At 38.3% G+C, this 25,021-nt stretch overlaps 1 protein-coding gene across 4 annotated transcripts in view; it reads left to right on the forward strand.

Moving 5' to 3' along the window:
- Positions 1 to 25,021, forward strand: part of hip1.L (huntingtin interacting protein 1 L homeolog) — a 67,160-nt gene that overhangs the window by 32,101 nt on the left and 10,038 nt on the right. For all 4 annotated transcript variants that reach the window (XM_018246326.2, XM_018246327.2, XM_018246325.2 and 1 more), the window contains exons 11-22: positions 1,443 to 1,518; positions 2,824 to 2,967; positions 5,701 to 5,798; positions 8,699 to 8,771; positions 10,429 to 10,612; positions 11,109 to 11,197; positions 12,997 to 13,113; positions 14,514 to 14,615; positions 15,290 to 15,422; positions 15,989 to 16,075; positions 18,770 to 18,859; positions 20,383 to 20,519. In XM_018246326.2, the coding sequence (XP_018101815.1) occupies positions 1,443 to 1,518; positions 2,824 to 2,967; positions 5,701 to 5,798; positions 8,699 to 8,771; positions 10,429 to 10,612; positions 11,109 to 11,197; positions 12,997 to 13,113; positions 14,514 to 14,615; positions 15,290 to 15,422; positions 15,989 to 16,075; positions 18,770 to 18,859; positions 20,383 to 20,519 (1,330 nt within the window). The remainder of the gene's footprint in view (positions 1 to 1,442; positions 1,519 to 2,823; positions 2,968 to 5,700; positions 5,799 to 8,698; positions 8,772 to 10,428; positions 10,613 to 11,108; positions 11,198 to 12,996; positions 13,114 to 14,513; positions 14,616 to 15,289; positions 15,423 to 15,988; positions 16,076 to 18,769; positions 18,860 to 20,382; positions 20,520 to 25,021) is intronic.

Here is a 25,021-nt window from a genome sequence, read left to right on the forward strand (position 1 = left end):
GCATGTGACAGTGATAAGGATGGTTACTCATTATGGAAGTCAGTGAAGTAATAAATTGAGGGCTGGTACCCAAGGCGTATATATATTCTGGCACCTTTTTTGGTGACCTTTAAAGAATAGAGTTCTTTTATGCCAGTGGCATAAGCACAATAAAGAATGACTTTTGCTGTTCCACTGCTTGTAAGTTTTAATATTAAAACCCATTGGTGTAATTACAATACAGCAGACCCCATAAGAACTACAATATAGCAGACTTCCTGGGAAGGAAGGGGGTTGGACCTGGACCATGGGTCTGCTGTATAGAAGTCTCCACTCCCAAAGCGCTCAGCTCCCTCAAACTAGAAGCAGTGTGCAGGCAGCAAGTGAACCATGGGTTGGGGTTGCTGTCAGGATGGACCCACATATTTACCAGTGGGTATATTACAGCTTTGATTGTGAGAAAGGGCAAACACTGAACTGTTGTCAGTAACATGGCTACAGTCAATCTAGTTAGTACTGATTATATAATACGGGGATCCCCAACTTTTTTTACCCATGAACCACATTCAAATGTAAAAAGAGTTGGGGAGCAACGCAGGCATAAAAATATTCCTGGCTGGTGCAAAATAAGGGCTGTGATTGGCCGTTTGGTAACCTCTGTATGGACTGGAAGCCTACACCTGGTTTTTATGCAACCAAATCTTGCCTTCAAACCAGGAATTCAAAAATAAGCACCTGCTTTGAGGCCACAGGCAGCAACATGCAAGGGGTTGGTGAGCAACATGTTGCTCACGAGCCACTGGTTGGGGACCACTGATATCATACATAGTTTATCACAGCTTGCCTTTATCACAGATCATTTTAATTTGCAAAGAATATTCCTCAGTAACGTATAGTTTACAGCTGTACATTGACAAACCAATATGGAGCAGGCACTCAAAAAAGGCAAACTTCCACCAGACAAGAAGTCATAGTGAACAAAATTTGTGTCCTCAGCCTGACGCTTTTCGTGTCATCTTAATCATAGTACATTCACTATATTCACAGCCCTGTGGTAGTGGTGCTGACTAACTAGACACCAGGCATACAATGCGAGAACAAAAGATGAGCTCACACTAGTAATAATATGCAGGAAGGGAAGTTAGTTTTTTTTTATTTTAAGGAGAACAGAAGTAACAAGAAGACAAACAGTCTCTATTGCCTATAGCATGGATAAGTCAGGTTTCTGGCTCTGTATTTAAAGACTCAAGATCTTTTTGCTTTTTTCCATATACATAATTTCCTGCTCACCAGGCTCTTCCACAAATAGCCATCACTATGTTCATTTCTATTATTTTTAAGAAATTATTTACATGAGTTTTTTCCTTCTGATATGCCTACTGCTTTTCCCTTTTACTGATGGCAATGAGAGTTGAAAGGGACTAATAACACAGATTTTTTTTGTTCCTTCTCACTATTCTCAGATTAAAAGATTTGTTTTACCGTTCAAGTAACCTGCAGTATTTCAAACGCCTTTTACAGATTCCCCAACTACCAGAGGTAAGAATCTAGATACAGGTATTTTATTTTCAGTGCTAAAAAATCCTCAGACTGAAGGAGTAAAATCTTGGCTTCTTCATATAAAATCACACAATAACCTCCATCTGTAAGATAGCAGCAAGGTAACTAACATAGTGCTTGTGTTTTCAATTCTCATTGGTCAAAATACTTGCATATGTAATTAGAGAGATACCAGGATTTAGCCAATGATGTACTAAAGATATATAAAGCCAGAGAGGCAGCAGTATACTACTGGAGTTGTATCTAATTTCTTTGAGTTAACTAAATTTTCTAAATATGACTGTTTTCGGCATTGGGTTATATTGATCCAACCCAAAGATAACTGGGCAGCAATATATAATGTGATTTATCTTTTGTATAGAAACTAGCACATAATCTAGCCATTCAAGACCATGATATAATTTAGCTATGCAATATACTGTAAATAAAGGGATCATTTGGCGAATCTGCTTCTTCATAAGAATGCATATGTAAAACCTAGAAAATTTATATTTTTCATGACTGAAAAGTAGCTAGTTTAGATATACATTTTATGGCAGTGAAGAAACTAGTTCAGAGTTGATAAGTAATGAGCACTGCAGCATGTTTGACAAAGGCAATGCGTCTCTCTATGAATGTGTGGATAATTTGCAAATGTGCTGAAGAAAAGCTTCTCTATAGCAGCCTACATGCCTCATAGCATGTGAAGCTGACACTGGAGAGGGTCCAGCAAAATGGGGCAAGAATGGGGCAGTACTGCAGATAATACTGAATGCTGTGCCACTAGGCTGGTACAATATGCCCACTGCATTAGAATAAAGGATTTCTAGCTTTTGTCAGGCAGAAGTTCTCATTTGATCTACAAGGTTTGAAATAAAAATGTTGTTCTCCTATAGGCAACCTTCTCTCTTTTACAAATTGAATTGTAGAGATACATCAAATCCATGATTCGGTTCAGGATTCGGCCAGGTTTCAGCCTTTTTCCAGCAGGATCCGGATTCAGCTGAATCCCTGTGCCTGACCATATTGAATCTTAAATTGCATATGCAAATTAGGGGCAGGAAGGGAAATCACATAACTTTTTGTCACAAAACAAGGAAGTAGAAACATTTTTCCCCACTTTTTCCCTTCCTGTACCTTATTTGATTATGCAAATTAGGATTTGGTTCGGTATTCATCCGAATCATTCATGAAGGATTCAGACGAATCTCAAATAGTGGATTCAGTGTATCCCTATTTACTTGTGTTCATAAGTTTTCAGTGATGTTTACAATGCATCTGGTATAATTAGCACTTATTTCTTAGAATCCGCCAAACTTCTTGCGGGCTTCAGCACTGTCGGAACACATTAGCCCTGTGGTGCTAATACCAAGCGAAAACTCACCTCCTGACAGTGAGACACTTATAGAGACAGAAGATCTTGTAGGGATGGATACATTATCACATCAGGTGAGTGGAAATCACTGTTATTATTAAGTTTTATTTCAGTCCCTGTCTCACTGGAGCCTATAATTTAATGTACCCATTCCATTTATACAACCCAAACACACTAGGGTCTATTTCTTTGGGATCAAGTTAACTTGCCTGTATATTTTGTTGTAGTGCGGGAACAAACTGCAGTCCTCGGAAACTCACAAAGACGTGGGGAGAACATAGAAACTCCTTGTTAGTTATATATAGTGTATCCCATATGAGTGCATATATTAAATATGGAAAGCGCTGGTCTCCTTTCATAAACATTGTCACTGCTTAGAATGTTAATGAAAGCCCTAAGCTACATTGTGCCAATTAAACCACCCCTCATATGTAATAAAATGCACTAAAATTGCAAAGTCGTAGTAGCGCATAGCAAAAAACAAGATGTTTACTTTTAAACAGGCAACAATTTAGAGCTTCCAGGTGATTGGACCATCATTTGACGATCCAATCATCAGTAAGGACAGAAGGAAACTTTACACATTTTATTACATTTTCCCATTAAAGCCATAATCACCCACCATGCCATCAGGCCTATGTGAGTCTGGTGCTTAGAGCATCACCCTTCACTAGTAAAGGTGGCCATACACGGGCCGATAAAAGCTGCCGACAGACCGTGTCGGCAGCTTATTGGCCCGTGTATGGGGGCCCCCGACGGGCTTCCCCGATCGAGATCTGGCCGAAAGTCGGCCAGATCTCGATCGGATGGGATTAAAAATCCCGTCGGATCGCGGCCGCATCTGTTCGTTGATGCGGTCCCGCGATCCGACCGCCCGTTTGGCGAACGCTAGGATCCGATCGTTGGGCCCTAGGGCCCACGATCGGATCAGCCCGATATTGCCCACCTCAAGGTGGGCATATCGGAGGGAGATCCGCTCGTTTGGCGACATCGCCAAACGAGCGGATCTATCCGTGTATGGCCACCTTAACTCTGCTGCTGTCAGGAGATCAGGAGAGCGGAGGCCCTGGAACCTAACATTGTTTTCTGTAAGAGCATTGTCAGAAGAGATTACAAGACAGTAATACTGATTTTTAAGGAACTAAAACTATTCAACAGGAAATTCACCTTTAACTTTTAGGTTGTTATAGAATTAAGTGAGATCTAATCAACTTTGCAGTTTGTATTCATATTTAACTTTAAAAATGTGTGCTGTCATTGTGGACTGACCTGCACCCCTGATGCTTTGCTTTGCACCTCACGCCAGATAATTTCTGGTCGACATGGGACAATATACTTGCTGAATATACTTCCTTCCTGTCAAAATATGACTAGTCTATTCCAGGTTTATGACCGGGATATGCATTTTTTTTTATCTGCCTGTTTATTTTCAGCACTGATATCAGAATGAAAAATGAGTTGAGAAGTGAACAGAAAGGTTAAATAAAAACAGGTTTGGTGAAAGTATATAAAGTATGTTTAGGCAGTCAGACATCACGACCCAATTTCTGATATTTAAATTCTGAAACTTCTAATCTTATGAATACTTTTCTAGAATAAACGATGAGCAGAATTGCTACAAGGAACTAAATAAGGGCTCTTACACACGGGCGATTTTTCATGTGCTCTCCTGCGTTGCGATTTCTTACGCTCAGCTGCAGGGGAACGCAGGAGTAGATGCACTCAATTATTGTGAAGGGCGCTGTACTCACACAGACACATGTATGCGCCGAACGCAGGTGAAATGCTGCGTCCCACCTGCATTTGGTGCTTACATGCGTCTGTGTGAGTACAGCCCCCTTCACAATAATTGAGTGCATCTACTCCTGCGTTCCCCTGCGGCTGAACAGAAGAAAGCGCAATGCAGGGGAGCGGAAAAAAAAAAAACGCCCATGTGTAGAAAGTTGTGTGTCTATATTGGCCTTTGTAGGTCAGCTGCTGAAACCTATGTTAGGCATCATTTCACCAAAATGTGAACACCTGTTATTTATTTCACAATGCTGAGACCTCACAGAGCTGGAAGCATCCATTAACCCTATTAGCTCCTTTGTGGTTTATACAGATAATTAGATAATTATTGTTGTACAGTAGGTGGTACAGTGTGTTTTTATTTCAGTCATGATTAAAACACAAATATAAACAAATTGCCTGTGCAATGAACTGATCACATTTAATAGTTACAATTAAAGTAAAGATTTATATATATATATATTTTTTATATAAGCATTCAGCAAACATATATGAATACATTATTCTAGCCAGGCGCTTCATTTATCTGGTGTGTGAGTAGCTTTGCTTTACCCAGACAGAAAACCTCTGTAGTTAATGTTTTTCTTGGAGAGCCATCATCTCCTACAGACCTATAGAGAATGAAGGGATACAAACACAAGACATAACAGTTTACACCTACAAACAATGACATCTTACTGCAGATATCTACCTGTAAATATTCATTGTTGCATTCACATAGTGTTAAACGGCCCCTAAAAGAAAGGGGAGTGAGACATAATTTTAGTGTTTATTATTCCTGTAATTAAGGGGGTATGCTACACTTTAATTTTCAGCAGTCTGTGGATTTTCTTAAGGCATGGAGGAATTTGCATGTTGTGTCTCATTGTGCTTTAGGGAGGAACTGGAAGCTTTTGTACTTGTGAGTGTTTTCATTGGCCATGTGGATTCCTTTGCCTCTGCTCATTCTCAGGAAGTAGGTTTGCATGTTTATGCCTAACATGGAAAAACCTTCAAGCAGTTTTCTGTTTTCGTTCCAGAGTCTGTCTGAAAATACGTTTGATGATATATTTGGCAGCTCTTTCAGCAATGACCCTTTTAACTTCAGCAACCAGAATGGCATGCGCAGGGATGACAAGTACGTAATAAAAAATACAGAAAATATTCTGGCTAATTTACTACTGCAATTTGTCTAGAAACAAGAACCTTTAAATGCTATGCAATTTGTCCAACTAAACAAGAACATTTAAATGCTACCAGTTTTGCATATATTCCTAGATTAATGTCTAGTGTACGTATATGTACACATCTCATTCCAATCTACTTGAGCAACACAAACGCCTCCCCACCTCCAAATTATGATAGGCTAAACTTTGCAAGTTATTTAAATGCTAATTTAAAAAGAAAATATACCCGTTTTATATGAGCTCACTCAGGTTTATTTAAAAAATAAAATCCCCCCTGTGGCTCTCAGTGTAATGCAACCTCTTTCTTACCTCGTTCCATTGTGAAATAATGGATTCTGGGATGTAAGATCCCTCTGCTTTCCATAATGGGTAGTGCATACATGCTCTGGAAAGCAGAGGGACTTCATGTTCCAGAATCTGATTACGGAACAAGATGAAGAATGGGTTGCATTATACCTTGAGCCTATGGGGGTTATAGAACTGGTCCCAGCAAGCAGAGATAGATTATCGTGGTTTTCTTTCAGTCTGTGGAATCAGGTATTTCTGTGTAAAAGTATAATATATTTATTTCTGGAAGTTCGGATATTGTTCATGCAACTTTTTAACATAAGCACTACTGAATGAGGTGATGCAAAAAAAGTGAAATGTAAAACTTCACATCGATGTGCATTTTACATGTCCTACCAGTTTCTCTCCATATGCCATAGTGCCCCCATTGTTTGTTTTTCTGTCTCTATTTATTTGTCTTGACAACCAAATACTGGATTAATCTGGCACACATCATAGGTCACGTTTACTAAAGGAGTGTAAAGTGCAAAAAATCAGCACATTTTCCTAAAATTTCAGTGTAATTTACAAGCCACAATAACATTTTGCACCAGATATCATAAACGCAATGAGTTCACTGTCATTGCAAATCACATGTGGTGGCACACACCAAAGAGCAATATACTCTTATTATTGTGTTATTTTTTGGTGCCTCATCCCAACATACAGTATCTGGGGATATCCAACTTCTTCAAATGTGTTGGTTACTAAATTTCACCTGTAAATAAATGGATGAAGCACAGGTATGGCATAGGTGTGCCTTTCAGTTGCTCATCAAATCAACTTGTGCAACATGAAGTACTTAGAACCCAACACACAAAGGTTGTTTCTGTTTCTAGCAATAGTAAATGATCCCTTGCATATCCCAAAACAGCCAATACTTAAAAATAAAATAAAACTGCACACATGAAACTTTATGAATCAAATACAATGGGCCAGATTCAGTTCCATGAAGAAAATGACGGTTTATATAAGATTTTCATTGCAGTTGTAGGTGAAATTCTGAATTGAATTAGGCGATACATTTTGGCCAGTTAGATTTTTCTACTGAAAAATATACAACCCCCTCAAGGTCTATACTATTGCTTTTGTTTTCTATGGACAAGCAGCTTGATATCTGTTCATACAGGACATTCATTAATTCAATTCTGTTCCATCATATTCTCTGCACACCAGTCTGTATCTTACTTATGCCTTAATACTTGTTCTGCAATTTTATAGGGAGGTCATGATCAGTATTTCCTCTAAGCTTGCACAGCACACATGACACATCGTGGAGTGCACAGAAATTGTTGTGGCGTAATGTACAATCTATTACTTATTTGAATCCACTCATCTCTGATTTAAAAGTGCACATGAAAAATAATTTGCATATTTGATAGGTGAAAACTATTATAAGGGAACATTGGTCATGATATTAAGGAGCCAATTCGTATTGACATATTGTGGTGTGCACAGACAATTTTGTCGCATAATTTATATTTGAATCCACTCACATTTCTGCTTACACTGATTTAGGGAGTTATTTACTAAACCTTAAATTTATCTGGTCGGGCCTTTTGGGGCAAAAACTCAATTTTGTTATACCCAAATTATACTCAAATTTATTATACCCTGATGCTGCAAAAAGCCAGAATCCGAAAATCTGCCACTTCAGACTTGTCGAGGTCCTGGTATAATTCAAAGGAGATGTCCCTATCCCAATTTGAAGATATCATGATTTGCTCTGGGTGTAGCCCATTAAACCGATAAATTCAAGGTTTTCAGGCAAAAACCCTAAAAAATCAAGCGATGCAGGAAAAAAGTCCAAAATAATTGTACAATTTGAGTTCTTGCTCGGTTTTCTTTTTCCTGATTTATTCGAGTTATTTTATTAATAAATAGGGCAAAATCAGGCATGGGAGTTTGGTTGAGCTTTTTTATTTTAATGATGAGATAAATTTGGATTTTAGTAAATAACCCACCTAAAAGTGCACATGAAAGATAATTTGCATGCACTATAGGTGAAAAGAATTATATGGGAACATTGGTCATGAAATTGAGGGGCTATTCGTATTTTTTCGTTTCCCCAAATCAAATTATTTAGTACTTTAGGAGACGTTCCATATTGAGCCACACGTAAGCACTTTTCTAAAATATAAACCCAGTGATCAAGTACAACAATAGGGTATTTATTGAATGGCAAAAATCATTAATAAAGACTTGAGTTGTCCTTTAAGCTGCATGGCTATGCTAATTGTGACTGGTCCCTCCTCTGGGTGTTCATGATGTTTAGTTAAATGAAATCAAATAAGTATCAGCACTCCCTCATACAAAGCCATATTTGAAAAAGGCATAGGGATACACAAATACATGTACATGATACATAGACAGGCCCTGATGGCTCCAACTGTCTAGGCTTCATTGTACTTCGGAGCTCCATCATTTACTTCCATGATGTAATCCACCCATTGATTTATCTGTAGAGTGTTTTCAGGTCTGCATTTGTGCCTATCAGTCGCTAATCAGCTGTTTTGCTTCACAGAGACCACCTTATAGAACAGCTGTACAAAGAAATTGCAGTGCTAAGGGATGAACTGGGAAACTACAAATCAGAGGTGAGACACTTTGGTAGACAAGATCACATGCAGGGTGATATATTGTATTGTAGGATGTGTCTTTTGTACTACTGTATGAGAATTAATGAGAACCATGTAGAATTAACTTTTTCTTGGGTAGAAATCATATCTTTGTATGTACATATATGCTACGTCATTACTGTTACCTGAAAACGTAGTGAACTGTAATTAGTAACATCTTAAGGGTCACTGATTATATAACAAACAATCAAAACATATTATGCAGAGTAACTCAAAATCATCACAGCATAAAAGTTAACATTATAAAGACATTGCATCAAAATATAACACAAGGCAGTGTCCACCCTCTGTCTGCAAACAGGGAGGCACATTTATCAAAGGTCGAATTTCGAATTAATGTGAGTTTTTAAATACTCCCCAGAAATTCGAAATTCGAATTAATTGAATTGACCTGAAAACTCAAATCAAATTAGTTTCGAATTTGATTCTAATTTAAAAAACTTGATTGAAGTTTTTTTCTCTGAAAAAAACTCGAATGTCAGAAAGGCTGCAAACAACTACAAATTCATCCCTGGACCTCTCCCACTGACTCAAACAGCAATTCGGCAAGTTTACAGGTGGTGTAATAGTCGAATTTGAGTTCTTAAAGGGCCAGAGTATGATAAATCTTAAAAATCGAATTAGAATTTTTTTAAAAACTTGAATCAAATTTGAATAACTCCCTAGTCGAATTTGACAGTTTTGTCCATAAAAAACAAAATTCAAATTTGAATTTTCAATAATGTCAGCCATTCCTTCCTGACACATTGGAGGGTGACATATTAGGTCACATCCCTTATATACCTGCACATTTATTACAATATATATTCCAGGGTACACTTTTATTATAGCTTAACCATCTCCCAGGGCAGCTAAGCTACTTAAACTGCTTGTTACAGGACTATGGGTGGATTCATTATTTTCTCTCCATTTACTACAGGGTAGTAAAAAATATATGTGGGTTAATTCAATGAGTCGATTCTACATTTAAAATGCTCCAATTCTTTATATACTTCACTGCTCTTTTCTTCACTGCTCCAAACTGCATACCATATTCCAGAATACACCTTATCCCATCATTTTCTTTTCTGTAATTTTTTCTCTTAGCATCTACAGGTATGGGATCCATTATCCAGAATGCTCCGAATCACGGAAAGGCCTTCTCCCATAGACCCAATTTTATTCAAATAATCCAAAATTTTACACATGGTTTACTTTTTCTCTGTAATTATAAAACAGTAGCTTGTACTTGATCTAAACAGAGATACAAATAATCCTTATTGGAAGCCAAACCAGCCTATTGGGTTTATTTAAGTTTACATGATTGTCTAGTAGACTAAAGGTATCAAGATCCAAATTACGGAAAGATCCATTATCCAGAAAACTCCAGGTTCCACACATTCTCGATAACAAATTCCATACCTGTACTACATCTTCCTTTACCTTTCATCTCTCTACTTTTCTCATCACTTCTGCTTAATCACATTTTGTCTGTATAACAAACTTCACAAGTTATTACCAAGCAGAAATAATCAGGAAAGGTTTATTAATAAACAGGTGTGTACTGCAGGGCTCTTGTCTTGAAAATAATTTATAAAGAAAAAAAACGATTGTTGGAATTTGATATCTGTTTCAGAACCATCGCTTGGTCACTAACCTTAAAGGGCGGATTCAAGAGCTGGAGGCAGAATTTGCTGAGCAGAAGCACCTCAGAGAACAGGCAGTGGATGAGAATGAATTCCTGCGTACAGAGCTGGAGGATCTGAAGAGGAGAAGAGAGGATACAGAAAAAGCACAGAAAAGTCTGACTGAGATAGAACGTAAGAGGCCACTATCAGATTAAATTGTATTTACTGCAACAACCATTATTACTTTATTTTTTCATTTATAGAGGTGATTATGTTGTTAACTTTGTGCATTGGAATAGTGCATTCAAGTAAAGGCTACAATACAGTAGCTGCCACGAAAGATTCTGCAAAGTAAATAACCTTTATCATATGAGACTTACTGCCTTCTTTTACTGATAAGGTAATACTGAAAGGGGCCCTAATACCTAAGGGGTATTTCTGATGTGTAATAAGGTGGAAAAAGTTAATCGCTTTAGCAGTAAATAATTGAAGAGCATTGCAGAATGGAAGCAAGGCATTAAGTAATGTTTGTGAATACACTGTCCTGTGTAAAATATAAAAATGCAACTAATATAAACATGTAGCAAATATGTAATAAAATTATTTTTACATGGCATTGTTAGAGAAAAGCACATGGATAGTAATGGAGGAGTGAAAATGTGTGACTTCCTCTTCTTGTACATTACAGGAAAGTCCATTGCTAATGAGCAGCGCTACACAAAGCTGAAGGAGAAATATGCTGAACTCGTGCAAAGCCATGCAGAACTCCTGAGGAAGGTACTTTGTATTGCACCGAAATGCACACACATATACTAGCCAGGGACTGAATAATGAACATATGCTTGAACTGTGCCCAAAATATAGTGCTTATAAAGGTATTTTGACTCATGACCAAGTCTCCTACACTAGAATTGTGTTCTTGTAATATTTTTGTATTAAAGCACTCAAAATAATTGTACTCTGTAATATACCCTGTTTTTGACAGGAGTGCATTCTGTTGGGCTTATGCAGAAAATGGTCTTTTGTTTGCGATAGCTTAGACACTGTGCACTTGTACTGAGGTAATTACTGGTAGTATGTACAGAGAGAGAATGGAGAATATAGGCTGTAATGTGCATTTTCACTGCATAATTAATGCACCAATATCCCAGGGACTGCACTCTTACATAGTTATATAGTTTAAGTCCATCAAGTTCAGCCCCTCCAAATGAAAACCCAGCATCCATACAGACACCCCTCCATACTTTCACATAAATTCTATATACCCATATATCTATACAAACGATAGAGCTTAGTATCACAATAGCCTTTGATATTAGTCTGTCCAAAAAATCATCCAAGCCATTCTTAAAGTCATTAACAGAATCAGCCATAACCACATCACCCGGCAGTGCATTCCACTTAGCCACAATAACCCTTGATAGTAGGCACAGAGACAGAATGGAGGATAGGCTGTGAGGGAAAGAGGCAGATCTATGGAAATTCTCTCCTGAGTGGCTTGGCTTATATTTGGTTGAGATACAACAGCCACGCGTTCCTTTCGACACTTACAGGTAGTGTAAGTTAACGTCCCTCCGCCACCTTTTGCCACTTCTTTTATACCTTCAGTGATGATGCACAGAACTATTTTTATATTTCAATGCACTCCCTCATTTGAACTTAATTTAAGTTAAAGTGATGAGGTGCAAATTTGTTGTCTTTCTGGGGTAAATCCATATTAGTTTTTGTCTTGCAGCCGCCCTGCACCTCAAAAATCCAATGGAAGGTGTAGAGCTCAGAAAGCCCCAATCACAAATGCTTATTGAATGTGGGCAATAATAAATTATCCATTAAATGCTTGATGTTGTAAAACATTCAAAACGATTTCCCCTGCAATCTAAAGCAACAAATCCGCAATTAGGTTTTATTTGTCTTATGCAATTAAAATGTTTTAAATGAACATTAAGTATGATATTGGAATTCATATTCTGAGACAATTTGCAATTAGTCATCTTTTGGTGTATTTTTTCAGTTACTTATCTTTTTTTCAGAAGCTCTCCAGTTTGGTATTTCAGCAGCTTAGTTATCTGGTTGCTAAGGTCTCATTTAACTTTTACCAAGCAGTGGTTTGAATGAGAAACTAGAATATGAATAGGAGAGGGATTGAATTAGCCTGAAAGAGGCTGAAGACAAATAACTCAAAAACTAAAATAATAAAGACCAAATGTAGAGTTATTAAGTTTCTAGAATAAGACATTCTATAACATACTCATTTTATTCCAAATTGGTTTAACTTTTACATGTATGGGACCCAACGTTTTAGTTGAGGGTGAGCAAAAATATATATTTTTTTTATATATATAATTGGAACAGAACTAATTGTACTGACTTGGCCATCTCTGAATATTATCATTTGTTGAAAACATCAAAAGTCAATGAAAAGGAATAGTTAAGAAAAGTTCAGTGTGCATTTTAACCATCCACATATGTAAAATATGTATGCACATCACAATGGAATCTGGCTGTTTTTGCTAATGTGCAACTCTCTAACGTCTATTAATCCACAATGGTTTCTTATTTGTTTCTTTCACTGCTAGAATGCTGAAGTAACAAAGCAAGTGACCATGGCACGTGAAGCCCTTGTTGACATGGAACGTTCTAAAAAAGAGCTTGAAGATTCCTACCAACGAGTGAATGAACACACACAGAGAAAGGTGAGAATGAATAGCATGGATAACTGATACATCATCCTTTCCCATAACATTTTCTCCTGTGAAATTTGAGGGGGGGGGGGCACATACAGTTTCTTTGCCAAACAACATTATTTGTACTAGTGACATCTTCATTTGGTCCAATAAAATAGAGTAGCTGAAACAATTAGAAATGTAACTATATGCAGGAAGCTTGATGCTTCAGACAAACAGATTCAATGAATAGATGATGTAATGGAATTTTAAAAATTAAGTAGCCTCAGGGTCAGTAGAAACCTGCTGGGCCCCACCGACCCAGGCCCACACCGTTTTGCTGCCCACATGGCCTGCACCTCCTCAGAACTCTCCCTACTCTGGCCCGATTCAGAGAACAGGTACGTGCAGGGGGGGGGCAGAGGGTGCTAGCAGCTGGTTTGGGGGGGCCCATGGGGGGTTGTGGCTGGGGCAGAGGGCCCAGAGGAAGGGTGGGGGCCCCTGTTTCAGAAGCCCCGGGTGGGCCTCGGACCCTTCAGTCCAACGATGAGTAGCCTCATGTTTATTGTATAAATGTAGGTACCATTGGTCACAAGCTGGGAGCAATTTGAAAAATTAACAATTTCTGCATATCATGCATATACATACTGTATATAAATAAAAGAATATGAATTAGAGCTGGATGGGTGTAAATGATTCACTCATCCAGTGACCGCAAAATGATGAGTTGTAAGTCAGAAAACAAGTATTAAAAACTAAATATGGAGAAAAGGAACATGCATGACTGCTTAGAAATAAAAAATGCTATAATTAATAGTGTAGCAAATTATCCTAGTTTAAAATAAAGTAAATTCATTAGACTGTCTTAAAAAAAATTCTCCCACAGCTTTAAAAAAAATCTGCTTGTTACAGTTGAGGATGCACCTACACTCCTCCAGTGCACTATTTATTCTTTTTAGCTAGAGGAGACTTTTGCAGGGTTGAGGTGTATAGCATTTGGTTGATTTCTGCTCTGTAGCTGCTGCTTGAATGGGTAAAATGGGAAGGAAAAAATCTACCCATGTTTCAAAGGTAAGGTAAAGATAATCTTAGGGGGCTGCCAATTTGGTAGACACCCCAACTGGTTCCAATTGATAAAATGCTACCCGCGGCTGGCTTCCTTTTGGTAAGCCCAGTGATTTTACCTTTAGTTCTTGAGCCACCGGGAAAAGTTTTTTTTGTCAAGGAATCCGCTTTTTCATGAAAATATCAGACACTTTATACACACTTCTATACATACATCATCACATACATCATTTCTAAACATACATACATATTTTCTTTTCCTATATAATTTTGAGAGCATTTTGAAGAACACTTATTGGGTGTAAAGGCTAAAGTTACAGCGTTCTCTTGCTGTGGTGACAATTACAAGGTTCTTCTCTACACAGGCACACGAGCAAATACAAGAAATGGATCAACTACAAGGGGCATTGGAGTCCAGCAAACAAGAAGTCCATCTTCTGAAAGGAAGCATAGAATCCTTTAAGCAAGTAAGTCATTATCAGGCTTATCACAATTCTTTAACAAAGTCAGCTCAGAGTTTATTGATATTGAGTGCATCTCATATAATTTTTTCCCCCGGCAAAAGTCAGTTTTGATTCACCAGATGACATGTGGCCTGAGAAGTCAAATAAGGAAATGTATAACATGTATGTATTTAAGAAACACATAAATGCAGATTACATTTCAAGTTTGTTATATTTTAGTAGGGTGTAATTTACAGTCGAAGTGCAAAAGTGTAAAAAAAGGGTGCAGTCTGTATTCATTTGCATTATGCACTCTGCCTTTCAGCCTAGTAGTAAGTAAGTAAGGAGTGTGCTCTGTTGCCCATTAATGTACTTGTACTTCTGCGGAGGGTCTAAGCAAGAAACCGGTATTGTCTCTGCTTTCTTAGATATTATGGGGCGTGCATCACGTTATTTTAAAAATAGTTAAAGTCTATTTCACTGGAGGGTGGCATTATGTTAGCCAGTTGCTTGGTTTGCTTTACTGCACAAATAGAAATCTGCATATGGGACACCAGGAGAAAGGCAAAATGCCAGAACAGCACTTAGATTTAGAAGGCACATTTTTTTAATCAATATGAAAGTAATGGTTATTTTTATTATAAGAAACCATGTAGTATTAAAAGACTGCATGTCCACTGTCTACGTCTGCCTTACAGGAGGGTCAGGTAAGGGTTATGGAGCTGAAGGAGAGTGTTATTGATCGTGTACTGCAGGAAGCTGAGTCCATTATTCAAGAATCTCTTAGGCAATTAGATGAACCCCAATATTCAAGTGGAACATTATCTGCAGGTAAGGATGATTGACTGGCACAGCCAATAAGCTGGAAATACTATTTTGCTTTTATAAACATCATTGTAGCTAGAAAGAGCTACTTTTCTTACCCCCTGCTGTGTGTACACATATTGTTTGTGATGTGGCCTTTCTTCTTCGTGCATATTGATGCCCTTAAAATGTAAAATTACAATTTCCATCCCCATGACTGCCTATTTTTTATCTCTCAATTGAGACATTAGCAGAACAGGCAATACACACATGGCAATGCTGCCATTCTTTTAGATTTTATGCTGTATTGAGCAGGGGCATCTTCTGTATGCATTACTATTTGTATGTTTGATGTATACACCCTTATGTTGTACAGTGCTGCAAAATACATTTTATTAATAATAATTCCATGCAATGCTGCTCCTCTACTGTCACTGCAGGCCATACTTTCATAGATTATCTATAGCTAATGATTGCCTTTACGTGTTATCTATACACTGCAACTGTCCTACCTGTATTTTATGTGCTAGGTGGAGTTCATTATAACATTTGTTAAAATATTCCTGTCCATATTTTCATTCTTTTTAATGCAGATTTTCTTATCACAAGGACCCAGGCGGCAGTGCAAAGTGCAGAGAAAATGGAGGAAGCCTGGAAAGCTCACATGATAGACCCTTCAGGTACATAAAAGCAGTTAAGTCCTAGAGTACAGAAGGCAGAGTAAGACAGCGACAGCAGACATATAGCTATATTTAACTACAGGTCTAGCTGCCAGCTGATAGAATATAACAGAAACTGAGCAATGTAGTAGAGTCTGGCTTGGTAGGAAGCACAGAGTTATATGTGGGAAGAAAATAAGTGAACTACGTTGTTTCACAGTTATTATTCTCAAGCTTCCAGTTTCTCAGTGACAGGATGATGGTAGCTGTAGTCCAAACAAAGATGGAGAAGCACAGTATAATGGCTATGACACACAATGCATTTTATTCGCCAGCAGGGCCAAAAACACATAACGGGGGTTATTTATGACCACTAAGTGCAGTTGCCCAAAAGTAATGCATTCATTAAAAGTACTTGTGTCAGAAGGTGCTTCTTGCACTTAAATATAGTTGCATTCAGCACCTTTCAAACCATCCTCCTATTCTGAAATGAGTGCAATTCTCATGTTGACGCAGGGGAACCTTGGAGCTACCGCTCTAAGTTTCCCACAGTGGCCTGTGTCAATTGGCGGAGTGCATTTAGGTTTAAAAAATTGGACACAGATGTCATTTTAACACCAAGCGCTAGAAGTGATGAAATTCAACCACAGAAGGTTTACAGTGCTGCAACTGCAACCAAGTCCCATCCAATTGTAAGTGCAATTGTGCAAGTTTTACCATATTGCCCACAATAAAGGGCAACCCTTGGAAATAAGGAAAATGATTTATGAATGATGTAGAAAAAATATAGTAGGAAACCCATACTAAGGTAGAAGTAGTACATTCTTGCACACTATTGACATTTTAATGATATTTAAGAGGATATCTTAGTCTAAATTAAATATAATGCTTATATATTGTGGGGGTGCACTTGCTGGTAGGCTGCAAATGAGGCAACTTCACACACCAGGATCGGTTTAAGGGCTTCCTGCCCGCGTTTATTTTCCAGCTGCTGCTGAAATTTCCCCTCGCAGGGGGAAGGTAACCAAAGAAACAGCAGTTCAACAGAAATATCCAGCCTCCTGGCTAACACAAAATAAATGTCTTTCTTTTTCTCCTGAAGCTGAGCACTCCAGCAGTTTGTCTCACACACATTCAGCCCTGCTGCTCAGCATCAGGTGTACTAAATAGGCCTAGGGCCTCTTGAAAAACCTGGCCTACGGATTTGGGAATCCGCCCCACCCTACTCTTGCGGATTCCCAGTAAGACCAGCCCTGGATCATTAATTACAACAACCTTGTAGAGAGACAAAGTGTTTCTCTGCTAACAGCACTACTGGTCTCACCTCAGTAACAATATCTGAGAATCTGTGGCCCAACATACATTCCATCAATCACTTTTCCCCAGGAAACTGGGAACCTTTTTGTCACCATACCACAATATGAAAGGCTTGAGTGGTTTTTGGGGGGAAAAACATTTACTTCTTGTTGGGAACGGATATTTTCAGGCAGGGACTTGACTTAATCCTTTACCTTTCTCATATTAAAATAAATAAATCAATCCTTTCTCGCTTTATGACAGAGATACACTAGCTTACAATAGGCGTGTTTTATCAAAAACTCTCAACACAGCTTTATCTGAGGGACTCATTTAAGTTTTTTTTATTTATTATTTTTTGGGAAGCATCTGATACATACAATATAGTAAATACCCATAGAATATCCAGTAAGGGCACAAATAAAGAACTATCTCACTACAATTATAGGTGCTAGGGCTCAGTCCCTGGTGGCTTTACTATAACAGTCCCCTTCTATGTATTCTGGGTTGGGATAACCTCCCAGCAGTATGATTTGCATTTTGTAAATACCTGTATCACTCCTCTAGACTATGATCTGCATGACAGGCCTGCTCATCATCATGGGTTTACTGGTCAGGAAGTAATAGACACTGCATATTTGAATGCAATAAGGCTAAGGGGCCTAAATGTCCACAACGATTCAATACAGACTCACCCTGATTGTTATCGCAGAGGGACTGGAGAGTAGACTGTGTGCATTTAACCGTGTAGAGCTCCTCACTGCATAATACAGGTATAGGATCCCTTATCCGGAAACCCAATATCCAGAAAGCTCCGAATTACGAAATGGCTCCCATAGACTCCATTTTATCCAAATAATCCAAATTTTTAAAATTGATTTCCTTTTTCTCTGTAATAATAAAACAGCAGCTTTTACTTGATCCCAACTAAGATATAATTAATCCTTATTGTAAGCAAAACCAGTTTAAATTAATTTCTAGTAGACTTAAAGCATGAAGACCCAAATTACGGAAAGATGCATTATCCGGAAAACCCCAGGTCCCGAGCATTCTGGATAACAGGTCCCATGCCTGTACCAAAACCAAGAAAAAAAAATAAAGAAAAGGCACACTGCATCATATAATAAAAACCACTGTTTATTCAACCATTCAAAAACAGATGGCTATAGTATGGTAGATGCCTAACACGTTTAATCAATTAAAGGGGTGTTCCCGAAACGTATTAGGCGTCTACCACTCTACAGCTACCTATGGTTTAATAAACAATGGTTTTTATTATATAAGGCTCTGCCTTTGGGATAAGGCACTCTAGCACTACATTTGATGTATATTACAGAGGCAGATTAAATACTGTGACATAATCAGGAATGTTAGAACAACTTAACCATATTCCTCTGCTTTCTGTTTCCCACCATGCAGATATAAGCTTGTTGCTTCCACCTCTTGTTCAGTTTGCACATCGGATGAGTGATGTCATTCTTCAGGGAGCTCAGACAACAACATCTGACAGTGAGTAATGTAAAACAGTGGCATGTAAGTTTTGCGTATAGCTGCTAGAGAATCTCTGCAAGTTGTAGTTTAACAATAGCCTGCAAATTAGAGCAACCTGGTTTCCAGGATGTAATAATTTATGTGGTCAACAACGGGGCTCCTTCGAGGCTAGCAAACCAATTACCTCTCTGCCATTACTAAGGACCAGCCTTGTCAGCACATCTATTTTTATGCTTTTATTGGCTCAGAATTTTTAAACAGTGTCTGTCTCACCTCAGTAGCATCTGCCAGAGGGCAGCCTGTTTTTCATTCATTTGAATCAGGTAGAAAGATACATAAAATCGCTGCTTTGTTTTACAGTGAAGCAGTCAAAGCAGTTAGCTTTCATATATACTGTAGTTCCATGGTACTGCCACAAAATGTTATATTGGGGTCTAAAATTGATTCCTGTGGCTTTCCAACCTAGCTGACAGTAAACAACTTTTAGATTTTCAGACTTCACTTATAAGACGACTTTATTCCAGTAAAAGAAATTAAGAGAAACCACTGCAGACTGCAACTAATTGATATATATTGATCAGCTGGATCACATTTCAAGTTCAAGATGAATAAAATCTATTTGTACACATGTTGATACTCTGTAGCAGTCAGGACCCTCTCGAGGCCGTTTATAACTGGGCCACAAACAATGATTAGGCAGCAGAGGTATGAGACTAGAGCCCAGTTGAGGTTCTGGGGCAGTAGTGGTCTCAGGTGAGTGGGCAGGCAGGCATGCAAACAAATAGTAATCCTGCTGTAGCACTTGGCCAAGTAGTATGGCCTTGGTCCAGCTATGCAATATACTCTTGAGCAGGTCTGAACTGAGATACAAAATAGGCTTCAGCATTTTAAGTAAACAGAAGCCCAATACATAGTGACTGTCTATGGCATCTTATAGCAGACTATTTGGTCAGGCCTGCTCTTGGGGCCCCCAAGCTTTCACTTGTTTTGCTTTGCCTCTGCCTTCGACCATTCATTTGTTTAGCCCCAGGCCATGCCGACTCAGGCCACCTCCCCCACGAGGATGTACGAATGAGCACGATCACACATGCGTGCATTCACTACAAGGGATTACCAGAGTTGACACACATGCGTGTTGTTTGCGCATGCACACATTAACTTATAAAATGAACAATGCTGGCAGTGGGTGAGACAAGGGCCCGGACTAGATGTAGGAGACAGAAGCGGTACATGCCTAGTGCTCCCCCCACCGTTGCTCCCTATTTACGGGCCCCTTCTGCCTACCCATAGTTACAGACCTGATTTTTTTTTTTCCTTTTTTAGGGCAATTTGATTTGGTGTTGTGTTGGTTATTATAAGCTTTTACTGATATGCTCTCTGCAATTCCAATGCTTACCTATGGAAGGGTATTTTGGGGTGTAAAATTTGGATTTCAAACTTCCCCATGTACCATCATCTGTTTGCATGAATAAATAGTTTGTTTATGCCTGTTTAAAAGGTAGATTAGCACTTCTATTTCTTATGAGTCTGTTTCCCTTCAGGGTTGAGTGACGGCTGCAGGACATGTGGTACAGAAGCGCTTAGCTACCTCTCCAGCCTTCGAAAGGATGAGACCGAGGGAAGGGTTGACTGCAGTAGGGTTACTGCAGCACTGAAACATATAACTGAGATTGCTCAGGTATGCTTTCATTAATATGAAGCCAATTAATGATGTTAAGCTCCTGCTACAGAAATATAATGCTATCTACCTTATAAATCATAATATCTGTTTCTTGTAATCTGAAATGGATAAAACCTGCTTTATTTTTTCACACATAGAATCAGTGGTTCCCATACTATGGGTTTGGGTTCCAACTCAATGGATAGTGGGGGCTCATACTGGTATACAGTACTAGTCACATTAGTGGCAAATTTGTATTTGCTTTAGAAGATATATGTGAAAGCCAGTTAAAGGAACAGTAGCACCAAAAACTGAAAATTGTAACAAAGTAATTAGAATATGATTTACTGTGGCTCTGCACTTTTAGAAACTTTTTGCTTCAGAAAGACTACTATGGTTTATTTAAACAAGCTGCTGTGTAGCCATGGGGGCAGCCATTCAAGCCGGGGAAAAAGGAGAAAAGGAACAGGTTACATAGCAGATAACAGATAAACACCATTGTATTGGACATAGCTTATCTGTTATCTGCTATGTAACCTGTGCTAGCAGTATACTATATGTTAATTACTTTAAAACTCTTTCATTCGTTTGTTGTTTCTGTTCCTTTAGGGTAAGGCCACACAAGGAGATTTGGGGAGATGGGGAAAAACGCAGAGGCAGTTCGGGGAGATAGTCGCTCAAAAGGCGATTAGTTGCCAGGCGACAAAATCTCCCCGAATCTCCTCGTGTGGACTAGCCCTTAAGGGAGATTATTGTGAGCTCTATTTTCTGATCTAGATATTCTTGGAGGTGTAATCTAGTAGCTTGTATCAATAATAATGCATCCCTCACTATAAAAAACACTGTAGCATAATTTAAAAAATGACGGGGCTAGGTGCCAACAGATGGCATGTTTTTTGCACACTGCACCCTGTCCCCACAATTAGCACCCATAGGTGTAGGTCAAAGATAACCAAGACCTGCACCTCTCCCAGAAATACAGTGCAGCTTTATTGGGAAGCGATGTATCTATAAAAGGCGTTTTTGTGGGTGCTACTTGAGCTTTCTCTTGGAGCAGTGGGGTCTTGTACTGTATATATAGCCTGTCTGTGGATTTAGCACAAAGTGCAACGTGCTAGCTGAACAAATCCCATGGGAGCAAGTGGTCTGTAAGTTGAATTACAAACTGGTTGTTTCAGCTGCCTTCTGAATTTGTTTGTGCTAACAGACTCATCATCAGCCCCTCAGGGGCAGCAAATTTCAGCGTGGAAATGCTAAAGTATTGACTTTTGAGCCAAAATCCACTTTATGTAAGCTGAAAACTGATTCCATGCCTTCAGGAAGCAGTAGATGGCATAGGTCACATTTAAACAAGGTAAAGTATTTTCTAGTATATGAGCAGTCACGTAGCAGCAGGTAAAGGACATTTTGCTTAGTACCCGGCATTTGGCATCCGTACCTGCCAAATGTAAACTTTCCCCACACTGCGCAAATGTTTCATGGGAAAACTGCAAACAAAAATTGCTTCTTGTGGCTTTTGAAAATCAGCTTTTCTCTCTTGTAATTTTTACATTCATGAAAGGTATAAAATGTTCTTGCATACTGAGCAACTTCAAGCAGCTACTGTGTTTCTTAATTTATTTTTTAATGTTTATAAGGTCATTTGCATTCGGATTCCATTATACTCTAGCATTTTATTAGTCCAAAACATAATAAAATATGACAAAAGCCCTGATTTCCCAGGTGACCTTTAGCAAAACGATTATCGGTTACATTAAGTAGGTTGATGTCTCTGAATTGGTGAATGGCATAAATGAAAGAACTAGTGGCTTGTTTGGGCAGCTGTGTATATACCTAAGTGAATCCCTGTGGAGTTGAGCACAGAGGGAATGGAACAGCTTGTTCCCCACGCATTACTTCAGTGGAATATTTCAAACCTTATTCTTTCTCTTGCTACAATCTCATTGGGGTTTATGTAATAAAAGGCACTAAGTTTGCCCAGAAACAGTAGTTGATATCAACCAATCAGCAGGTAGCATTAACTGGTCACTTGTTTAAAAGCAAACATCTTGTTGGTTTCTATTCGTTACTGCTCCTGGGCAAACGTAGTGCCTTTTATTACATATTGGGGATTGAATCATTGGGCATAGCCTTTGGTAAATAAAAATAAGTGATGTAGTAAAAGGCATGCCTCTGTCATTCGTTCCATACAGCAAGATGGCAGAGTGTAGTACTTTAAATACCAGTTTTTCTATATGAAATAATCCAGGGGCACATACTATTAGAAAAAGACTAGATTATGGGTCAGATTTATTAAGGGTCGAATAGAAAATTTAAATTTTTGATTTTTCTTTATGGTCAAAACAATCAAATTCGACTAAGGAATTAGCCAAACTTGATTTGTTTTTTTTAAAAATTCAAATTTGATTTTCGAGATTTAGCATACATACCTGCCGTTTTACGGTTTAAGTCAATGTTAGAGGTCCAGGGGTCAATTTGGAGTTTTTTGTAGCCTTCCTGACATTTGAGTTCTTTTCGGAGAATTTAATTGAATTCGATTCGAGTTTTCGAGTCGTTTAAATTTGTTCAACTTTTACAAATCAGACTTTTTTTAATAAATCTCCCCAAGTCTAATTCCGAATTAATTCGAATTTAAAAAAAACTCACATGAATTTGAAATTCGAACCTTGATAAATGTGCCTTCAAGACTCTTTTATGTGAACAATTGTTAAATAATAAAATAATGTAAATGATAAAGCGGCACAGGCCCATAGTGTGTACCGGTTAAAATGTATTGATAAATAACAACTCACCAGACAATTCCTGGGTCACAGTGGGGAAAACCCCCCCTTTATTCTGCTGTGATATATCCATACCATCTCCGCCCACTATAGTGTGTTTTATTTATTTCACATATGGGGCTATTTGATGTGACAGAGAGTTATGTAATAAAAGACACTTGGACTCATTAATAAACACTGGGCAAATTTGCACCTATGCAGTAACTATTAGCAACGAATCCGTGATTAGCTCTTTTCAGCCAGCTGCAGGCTGAACACATTTCCAGGTATACCCAGGCATTACGGTGAGCATCTATAAATATACGCAAAAGGACGGGGAAGTGGGGCATTGTTGTTGGCCCGAACCCACCTGACCCATGGGCTTCGGGCCATCCCTTACATCACTAGTCCAGATTGCTTTCTGTCATAGGAAAAATAGCTGCACTATTGCTGAAAAATGTTTGTATGAGCCACTCATACATATCATTTGTTGGACTGTATATTTGGTTGTACAGGTATGGGATCTGTTATCTGGAAACCCATTATCCAGAAAGCTCCGAATTACGGAAAAGCTGTCTGCCATTCACTTTATTTTATCCAAGTAATCCAAAAGGTTAAGTCTTAAAAATAAGTGAATGTAAAATCAATGAGGGTGCTATTTTAAGCACTTTTACAATGCACATTGACTATGTATTTTTTTTTTCAATTCCAAAATATTAATGGATTCATGTACTAACATGAATGAATTTTGTTTCAAAAGCGCCACCTGCTGGTCATTTTCCGACCAGTCTGGAGTAGTCAAGGAAGTCGTCAGGAGAAAGACAGAAGTTCTGCTTAGGAAAGATTTGAGAAAGGTTTCTAATTTTTTTCCTAAGCAGAGCAGCCCTCTTTCTTTCATGTTAACATTACATGTATCTTTTAACATCTTAGAATTAAAAAATAAATAAATAATGAAAGTACATTGCAAACGTACTCTCATTAATTTTACATTCACTTATTTTTAAAGTTTATTATCCTTTAAATGATTTCCTTTTTTCTGTAGTAATAAAACAGTGCCTTTAACTTGATCTAGATATAATTAAAGCTTATTGGAAGCATTCTGGATAACAGGTCCCATACCTGCATTATTTTATTCCCAGGGGAGGGAAGCAGTCGCCTTCTCGGCAGATCAGAGAATGTCGAGAACAGTAAGAGCCGTTCCTCACATTTTCTCTTGTAGTTTCAGTTGAAGTTTAATGAAGAAATGTGCACAATTGTAAATAATCCTACTGTAATTACAGTAAAGCCCTCTGTAGGCCTGCCCCACTTCTCTTTACATTTTATGGTTGGTCCAGAGATCTTGATCTCAATTACATTTCTCTCTGGTCTTCTGTGGGATTTTCTGCTTTGCCACTAAATACAAATTCGATGCTTTTCCCCTGCAGAGCAGCATTTTATTATTCAGTGCTAATTAGCAATATCTGAGCAACAGGGACAGATTGTGACTCCTGTGTGCCCCGGTGTTATTAATTAGTTGTGAATCTTATAATATACTTATTCATTAGCAAGTTAATATTTTGCTTAATGAAATGTATTGCCATACAGTGTGCTGCACAGGGATCCTTATTTATTTGCATAGTAATGCTTATATTAAAGAAGAAGGAAAGTCTAATTCACTGGGGGGATTCAATGTCAAATGTTAGGCACCCATCTGTGATTGTACCTGATACCCTGGTTCGGTGCTTTTGTTAGCAAAAAACTGCACCAGCCCAGGTTACTACT

Source organism: Xenopus laevis, chromosome 2L (assembly GCF_017654675.1).
Source record: "Xenopus laevis strain J_2021 chromosome 2L, Xenopus_laevis_v10.1, whole genome shotgun sequence".
Taxonomy (NCBI): domain Eukaryota; kingdom Metazoa; phylum Chordata; class Amphibia; order Anura; family Pipidae; genus Xenopus; species Xenopus laevis.